The sequence below is a fragment of the Anneissia japonica genome, unplaced genomic scaffold, assembly GCF_011630105.1.
Source record: "Anneissia japonica isolate Jap-2015-1 unplaced genomic scaffold, ASM1163010v1 scaffold284694_len16396_cov205, whole genome shotgun sequence".
Lineage (NCBI taxonomy): Eukaryota > Metazoa > Echinodermata > Crinoidea > Comatulida > Comatulidae > Anneissia > Anneissia japonica.
In genome coordinates, this window is record NW_022692481.1 from 1 (window position 1) to 9480 (window position 9480).

At 33.3% G+C, this 9480-nt stretch overlaps 1 protein-coding gene across 1 annotated transcript; it reads left to right on the top strand.

The window, feature by feature from the left end:
* The first annotated feature begins 3135 nt into the window (after positions 1–3135).
* Positions 3136–9480, top strand: LOC117100312 (DBH-like monooxygenase protein 1). The gene is made up of 11 exons (XM_033239961.1): positions 3136–3347; positions 3654–3740; positions 4079–4258; positions 4635–4737; positions 4908–5074; positions 5916–5973; positions 6612–6736; positions 7657–7716; positions 7971–8101; positions 8561–8714; positions 9071–9480. Exons 1-11 carry the CDS (start codon positions 3306–3308, stop codon positions 9221–9223), a joined length of 1260 nt encoding a protein of 419 aa, XP_033095852.1. The 5' UTR covers positions 3136–3305; the 3' UTR covers positions 9224–9480.

Below are 9480 nucleotides of genomic sequence, written 5' to 3' on the forward strand. Positions count from 1 at the left end.
ATCGTGGGTTCGAGTCCCACACGAGAACAACTTGCGATTTTTTTCGCAATTGTTTTCAAACGTACTGAGTATTCAGTACATTTTCACGTCAGGTAGGGCAAAATTACACATAATAATGATGATGATGATAATAATAATAATAATAATAATAATAATTATTATTATTATCATTATAATAATAATAATAATACTGTAGTTATTATTATTAATTTTATTTTATATTATGTCATCTTGATAGACGTTTACTTCAATTGAAGACATTTTGTCCTTGTGTAAAGCTTGGTTGGAGGCAAAACTTATAAACCAAACCAGCCTTACATACAAAAAAAAACCGTATCCAAGTACAAAACAATAAATGTATACAAATATTTTAAAAAGTAAATAAACATCCGCATCAGTAAAACCATTAATATTAATTCGTTCGATAAACGTTACACCAAAATTTACATTGAGTCATTACATATTCGTACGACAAACGTTGTGACAACATTGTCATGTTTGACGGTGGTCATCAATCGAACAATACCTTATTCAGTATCCCTCTCATATCTCAATTAAAAAAAACCTTCACATAAGTCACTTCATTATGAAAACAATTTTGCAAGCTGCAAGCCGGAAGTTGACGTCCAGCCTGGTGGTCGATATAAAAGAACCGGCGCCGGAGAACAGCAGCTCAGTTTGACTCTTAACTTTATTTGCGAAAGATGTTGCTGAAAGTACTGCTACCTGTTTTAGTTATTAATTCATTATGTGCCAACCTGGTGCTGATCTCTGGGTTTGAGCATAATGCAATGTTAGATCTGCAAGAAAATATACAACTTCTTTGGGATGTAGAAGATGATACGATTACGTTTGAAGTACGTGCAAATACGACTGGCTACATTGGGATCGGACTTTCAACTAACGGTGGAATGAATGGCGCAGACATCATGCTTGGATGGGTTAAGGAAAACAAGCCATATATTTCTGTAAGACTACTGTATGTTTTTTTAACAATTTCTCTTATGTAATTTGCTTTTAATATGGATCAAAATGTAAGAAAAGTTTTTGATTACCCTTCAACCATAAAGGTGTAGGCCTTACAGTGCGGGGTCCAGGAAAGCGCGACAGAGTGTAAGGTGCATATGTAAGGCGTCTTAAGTTCTTTTCATGCTAAAGAAAAAAAAAAACACCACAAAAATGTAGGCCTATTACCATCAAATCAAGGCGTCATTATAATAGGTTCAGAGATTCAACGGCAAATATAAACAGTGAAAACTTATACAGCAAATACTGTTTTATAGATATTCATTCTTCCGGAATATGCCTCTTAAGAGAACATAGTTTTTGTATATTTTGGAGAAACAAAGTTGGGATTAGATTGGATTGGATTGGAATTATTCGGCGTAAACACCAAGGATAGCCCACGAAAGTCTAGAAGAAGACTTATTTGCAGAGGGTCCTTCTGGTGGTGATTGGGCAGTACACAGGGAGACAATCCCCTACTCTTTTCTGAAGATTGTACTGCGTTCTTTAACGTGCACATGGGCCATAAATGCACACGGGACCAACGGCATAAACGTCTCATCCGAAAGACGGTGCGCTATTGTAACTTGTATTTTAGCCCTCTAGCTGAAACACAGGGAGAGGCAGCGATAGGAATTGAACCGGGGACCTAAAGATCTTCACGGTTCAGCGCACACACAGTGGCTACCACCCGGCTGCTCTCTAATAGAAAAAATGTAAGAAAAAAATACTCTAAATTAACTAAGAATAAGGGCCATTGTGATTAGTGAGTATGGTAGGGACTGCTTTGAACTGATTTTAAGATGGATTGTAACGCTATTACTATATCTACGCAAATTATTGTACATGTTTACTAAAATATAGAATTGTTTTCTGAACTTTCTATAACCTATCAGAATATTTAATGCTGAGACAATAAGCTTTTAGTCTCAGATTAGGCTAATCTCAGGTGGGCCTCTAATATTGCATAAACAATACAATACTTATTCCAAGGACTCCAGGGATGCATAAAATAATAAATTATTATTATTCCAATGGTTGAGAAATAAAGTTGCGGAGACTAATGAAATTGTTATGAATTATTGGAGTGTTATTAAATTAAATACAGTTACTCCATGGTGAAATTATTTTACTTTTTAGAAATAAAATTAAAATCACTGAAATCCATTGCAAAACAGAACGCTTTTAAAACTCAACTTTACCTTTGCCGTCTAATCAATGAAAACACACGATTAATTATAATATTGGTTCATGTACCAAATTTGGGTTCATACTACTATACACTAGCTCATAATTTAGTTCATTACTAATTTAGAAATTTCAAATTAATTTTAGTATAGTGTATATTTTTCATTATAATAAATGTAAGTACATGTAAATTAAAGTCCAATATGATGTAAATAAATCTGATCATTGATTGTAAATATAATAATATAAGATTATTACAATAACTCTTTATATTATATATTTTTAGTATAAACAAATCCACACGGTTTGGAACTGACACATGGTCAACAAGCGCCACAGGGTCACACATGTACGCCCCAGCATTATCCAATCACGCAACATAATGCTCTGGATGTTAAATTTCAAGCACAATGACGGAAATGCCTCACACGATTTGCTTACGTATAGGGCCTACAGTAATTTTGATTTACTGGCTAATTTGCTTTTAATGAACGTGATTTTACACGTAGTCCAACCGGTACCTGGTTTTTAATCCAAAAAGCTTCTGTGCTGGTGTGGTACCGATATCATTCACAAACATGGACGGCATCGGTCTAAGGTTCCACCGGTATTAGTCAAATATTTTAAAACTATATTCACCTAGTTTACTCATGAATTAATAATCTTATAATATTATATACATTGTACAATTCTGTATATTTGAAATATTTAATTTTAACGTCTTGAATTGAACACTGTTCTTCGAAATGTTTTTTTTAAAAGTTTGATTTGGTAAATAAATAAAATGTCTCGTATATAATATTAACAAGCTTTCACCTAGTTTACTCATAATTGATAATAATCTTTAATCAGTTTGATTTGGTAAATAAATCATATGTCTTTTATATATATATATATATATATATATATATATATATGTATTAACAAGCTTTCTTCATAATTCAATCATTTAAATACCCTGCAAAACACAGACTGACACAATCAGAGTGATTTGGTCCTATAATCCAGAAGATCCAGACGGTACAACAGCAGTATATCATGGTCCTGTTCGACGAGGTGTTAAATCCATCGTTTTCATTGGTGGTACAGCGTCTTATGCGGACTTCAGTATCATGCCAGATAACACACAATCGATGGATTTTCTAGCCGACGAGGTAAGCATTTAGGCCTATTACTATTGCAAGAAAGTTCAACGAAAATTAGACGTAAAATATAGACATAAATATTTTAAAGTTTGTTTAAAAGTATATATAGGCCTAGCATATTGGTCTTGGGGTTTAAGCAATCCTGCTTCGTTGATTTATTCTTGTATTGTTCTGTGTCATGTGAAAAGGGAAAACAAGAATGATATGATATATATCATATTATTCCTCTGGTATTGATTTATTTTTATATATAATTTTGTTTAACCGTAATTAATTGTTTTATATATTATTTTATCTTATATCTTTGTTTTCGAGGTCCTTGTACCGGGCGACCGGGATACAACCTACTGGTGTTCACATATTGAGCTTCCGGTGTTACAGGAACGACAACACGTTATTCGGGTAGGTTATGATGCGCTTAATAGAGTAGGCTACTTGTTTTTGATAAGCTACCATTGTGAAATTGTTTCCGTTTCATGGAGTAAACATTTACAAAAGCTTCCTTTAATGTTGGATACTAAGAAAGTTTATAAATGATATTTAAGTTGAAAATTATCACCACATTAGATATTCGACGGTATTATTTTTTTAGTTTTAATCAATTTTATCAAGTTATATAAGAATAATATTTACCTTGTACTAAGATGTGCTGTTTTCAATTAAAGATATTTTACAGTAAGCATGCATCTAATTGTATTTATTTCGTTTCTAAAATTCATTTTCGGCCTTTCCGTCTACAGATTGATCCAATTATTCAAAAGGGGAATGAGGGCGTTGTTCACCATTTCCTCTTGAGGGAATGTCAGTCAGGGCTGCACGATGTAATAAAAAATAATATGAGCCTCGACTGTGAGAATGAAATTATGTTTGAATTTAGTAACTGCAAAAAACTTGTCTACGGTTGGGCGATCGGAGGAGGGGTAAGCATTATTACTGCGAATATCACAACCTCGTTATAAACCCACTTGATTAATTTTAATCCATTAAGTCTAAAGACTAAGGCTTTAGTTCTGATAAAAGAAATGTGTAGGCCCTAAGTTATTGTTATTATTTTAACGTAGTGTATTTCTCCCCTATTTTTTGTCTAATGATTTAGGTTTGTTTAAGTATCGATACCTCAAAATTCCGAATAGAAGCCCAATGGGCTTAATCTCTAGTCATTAAAAAAATCATTAAAAAAAAGAACACGTCATAAGTATAATGTTTAAAGGTGTTTATAAGTGTGTGTAGGCTTATCAATCGAAATTATAAAATATTTTCATTAGACAAGTTTAATCATTATAATTGATTTTTCAGCCTTTAGAATTTCCAGATCACGTTGGTTACAGTATTGGTGGACCGGGCTCTCCACGGTACTTACAACTTGAGGTCCATTACGATAACCCACAACTTATAGAAGGTAAGAATGTACTTAAAATATACCATAGGCCTATATGATACTCGCACATACAGTGTGTCAAAAAGTGTTGCCCAAAACCGAATTTACCAAGAGGCCACAGTGGCCCAGTTGGTTTAGGTGTTTAGGTGTTAATTAATAATATAATAAAGTTCCATAAATTTTCAATTTAGGTATTCGTGATGTCGCTGGCATACGATTCTATTACACACCGGATATTCGTCCATTTGAGGCCGATATGATGGAAGTTGGTATCACTACATTTTCACCTTGGATAATACCGCCAGGTGTGACGGACTTCAAAGCATATGGTGTTTGCGACAGTATCTGCTCCGATGCGGTACGGTACAACTAATATTAATATTATTAATACCACCAGTTATATGATACATTCGTCCTTTCATTTGATTTAATATGCAAAGTATACATAAGTAGAAAATATATCATAAAGAGCCGAATGTTTATTAAGGTCTTGCCAGTGTGTGAACCGGGCCTAGTTCGTAGACACCGGCCGGCTAGGAAGGAGACATTTTCTCAAACGCTCATTTTCTCGTCGAATATACCCGATCCTCAGAGAGAAGCTATAAATAAGAGTAAAGGCCTGTTTACACTATGACGATAACTATCAACGATAACAAGCTAAAAACCAATTGTTCATATAGAAAATAATATAAATAGCCTAAGAGAAGTTTTTACACTAGCACGATTCGATAACGATTCATCGTGTATATTTTCACAAATCAAATCAAATGATAATAATCAAGGGAACGATAAAATCGTCACGTAGTAAAAACGATTTTATTGTTTTTCCTATGATTATGACGTCATTTGACTTGACAATTTTTCAAATTATTTTTTTATCATATACCGGTACACGATAATTCGTTAAAAATCGTGATTGTGATGAAAAAAAATCTCTTCTTTATTTTATTTCTCTATGAACAATTGGTTTTTAGCTTATCATCTTTGATAGTAATCTACACAGGCCTTAAACACTGAATTTTCTCAATTGTGTCTCATGAGATTTTAATTTAACTAAGCAATTTGGTATTTAATTTTTCCGATTTCACTACAGGTGATGTATTTTAATCATTATTACGGTGTTCAAAACGTTTACCTGTTTGTGTTGTGTCTCCACAACAACTATCTCTCAATTATATATGTATTTGATCTATCAACAGATGTTTGCGGACGGTGATATAAAAATATTTAGTGTACTGCTTCACGCCCATCTGGTCGGTGAGTAATTCTGGTTAAGGATATTGTTTAAGAACTAAGTAATGGGCACTGGTACCTATTGAGGAATGTTTTCAACAGGTCTTCTCAATGTCTGAACATTTCCCACTGTCTCCGAACAAGAGGTACCCACTTTTGTGTTGGTTTCCTCTTGGAAATTTGTATAATGTCGAATTTGTTATACATAAATTAATGAATAACATTATATGTCTATTATGTAGGCTTCATATCTTTAATAGTACGCACCGTGTCAATAATCGTTACACTACAGGCATTACGGCCTGTCACGTGGGTACACATCAAAAACAGTGGACCATGTGTATTGTGCGCCGTAACAGTTACCAAAATGCGCTGGAACACTCCCAGGAATTATTGCTTTTTGTGTATAAAAGATGAACGGCATGTGTATCGATAAGAATCCAATCAAATTTTCATATTGTTATGTTGAACCAATAAATCTTATCCGATTTCTTCTCTTCCAATCTGTAATTGATAACTCACTCGCTGTTGGATAAGAATAAAAAATATATAATACAGTAGTTATATTATACCTCTGTTATACAACAAAATGGTTAAAAATTTACATTGAGTAACGGAGGTATAGGCCTTCCTTATAACTCCATCTTCATTGATTCACGCAGGGACTGCCATTCGGTTGAGCCATTACAGGGATGGTAAGTTTATCGGCGATATTGTACGAGACAATCTCTACGACTTCAATCTTCAGGAACAAAGAATTTTGAAAGAAGACTGGATAGTCAAACCAGTAAGTAACTTTTTCAAGTGTATTACTTGAATATTAAACAATATTATTGTTTAGAAAATATTAACTTAAATTTACTCGAGATTGCTTCAAATTCCTTCAATATCTGCTGGTTTTTAGTATCTTTTTCTTTCTTTTGTTTTATTTTGTCTTGAAAGTGATTTTTTGCTATTGGATGGCTCCGGGCGAGCATTTGGCTTTTCTCGGTTCATGTTAATTGTTGTGTATACTTTTTCCGGAATAAATAAATAAAATGGGAAAATTAATGTTGAAACTCCGCAAAATTAACACTCATCATGTTCTTGATCATAGATTTAAAATTCCGTTTGCGCTTACTAATTGTCTCAAATTCACTGTCTTTCACCATTTCCCGTATTTTTTAATTATTTACCTATTGATTTAGAGAACAAGCCATTGATTATCTTAATTTTAAACATATATTACAACATCTATTTTAAAGTTATGCCTTTGATAGTAATGATTTTAAATCTAATTACACTTTAATTGTAAATATGAATTTTTGAGAATCTAATTGTAAATATTTTTTGTGCATATTCTGTTGATTTTTTTTATATCAATTCCAATTTTTCCTTGTAAACATTTATTGATAAATTAATATTATAATTGTATATATGCAGTCTTAATTAATTTTTTTTATATTTTTTAATCGAAGTTCTCAATTTGTATGTTTTGTAATTGATATAGGTATAATTGTCCTTTTGTAGCCCTTTTTTAAGACAGTGATTTAAGTTTTAAATCAATCCTCATGACCTGTTTTGATGTTACTGTATTTTATACTTCATGTTTCAAGTGTTTCATATTTTCATGTTACTGTATGTTTTTATTGTTTGCGCCTGGAAATAAATAAAATAAAATAAAAATCATTATCATTATAATGTATGAAAATTGATTTCTATGTACAGGGCGATGAGCTATTGGTCGAATGTACATATAATACAGCCACAAGAGATAGAGCCACGTTTGTAAGTACACGATTGTTGCAGTTATGTTGTCCAACTCAAATAATGTTTCTCAGTTCAATACCTGCACGAATAATGAATATTGCATAGTTCGGCCAGTTCGGCTCAGTTTGAAAATCCCACGCGTTCGTCTCTGTTCGAATCCCATAAATAGGTCTATGTTTGTTCGAATTTCACGTTTACACGACTTTTCTCTTAAAAGTAAGTTTAGGCCCTACCTACATTTTAGCATAAATTCGTTAAATGTTTTATTTTAGAGTGGTTTGAGTACTAAGGATGAGATGTGCGTAGCTTTCTTGCTCTACTATCCGAGGGTTAATGCTCTAGAATGTGGAAGTGCACCTGATCCAATGACACTAGCTGAGTTCCTTAATGTCGACATTTCACCGTAAGTGTAGTTCATCATATTAGTATGAAATTAAACATCATCAAAAACAATAGTCGTGTTCCGCTTTTGCTTTTAGCATTAAATGTGCTTAGGTTGATATCAAACAATGTCGCCAATAGCGGGACAAGATTACGTAGAGCTTTGTCTTTCTACACGTCACACTTTAACAGTGTTGTTTCCACTGAGATTTCCATGAAAGGGGTGCAGGATTGAAAAGTTCAGCTGAGCTTGTGAACATATCACTTAAATTGTCCAGTGATTTAACCTTAACCTACTTAATAAATTTGGCCTACTTTTAAATTAGGTCACGACACAAACAGAGTAATTAAATTCGTCTTCATAGATTTACATTTAATTTCTTGAGAACTGTGGATCATTAGAAAATAAAGGAGATAGGCCTATATTGAATTTAAAGACAAATATTTAATATCGTAATGAGTTTTTTCAAAATTTCTCTAGAGCGGATTCATTTCATGAAGTTATATATGGTCTTGACTGGACGAAAGAAAGAAAGATGGCCAGTGCAGACTGGTATAAAAAATCTAACCATATGATGACATGTACCAATAGCTCTGAATACCCTTTTATTGGTGAATACATCCCACATGGTCCTGTAAGTATATTGCTTGTCGGAAACTTAATGAGGGTAGTCTCTTTAATGTTTTATTATTGTACAGGCACTGTTGTCGAGTTTAGCTAATCACAAGAAGGAAATGGAAGTATGTTTACCTTTAAACTGGCATTAAGATGAATGTTTATTCATTGCTTTTAAGCAAATGTAATTTGTGTAGTGTTTAGATTTGAATTGCCATGAAGGTACTTCCATTTTAAATTAGAATTAGAAAATTGGATTAAAACATTTTAAAAAAAAGTCATAATTTTTAAATTCATTCAAACTGATTCATTGATCATACTGTGCTATAATAATATCGTAGATAATATTAATACTTGTATCATTTGATATCACAGCCTTCAAGCATGGAAATGGAATCTCTGGGTTATCTGGTAGAAGAACTAAACAATCAAGTTGATGAAACAAAATGCAGCTCTTCAGCAGTGCAACAGCTAGCAACATGGTTCACTGTTACCTTATCCATGATCATCACAGTTTATGTCTTTTAAGCCGACTTCCTATTACAGTATTAAAACAAATGCTGATTCAGCATTGGTCGCATTACCTCTTTAAATGACAATACTGCTGATCTTATTTTTCTTTCTGACAGTGGTGGCGCCAGGATTTTCCAGGCGGGGTGGTGGGTGGGGGTGGGGGCGATGTCCCTGACGAAAAAAGGTGGGCGTGGTCGGACATCGCTTAAAATCTCGAAAGTGTTCCATGGGGGCGAAGCCCCGAAAAATGCGACTAATCGTGGTTTTCCTCC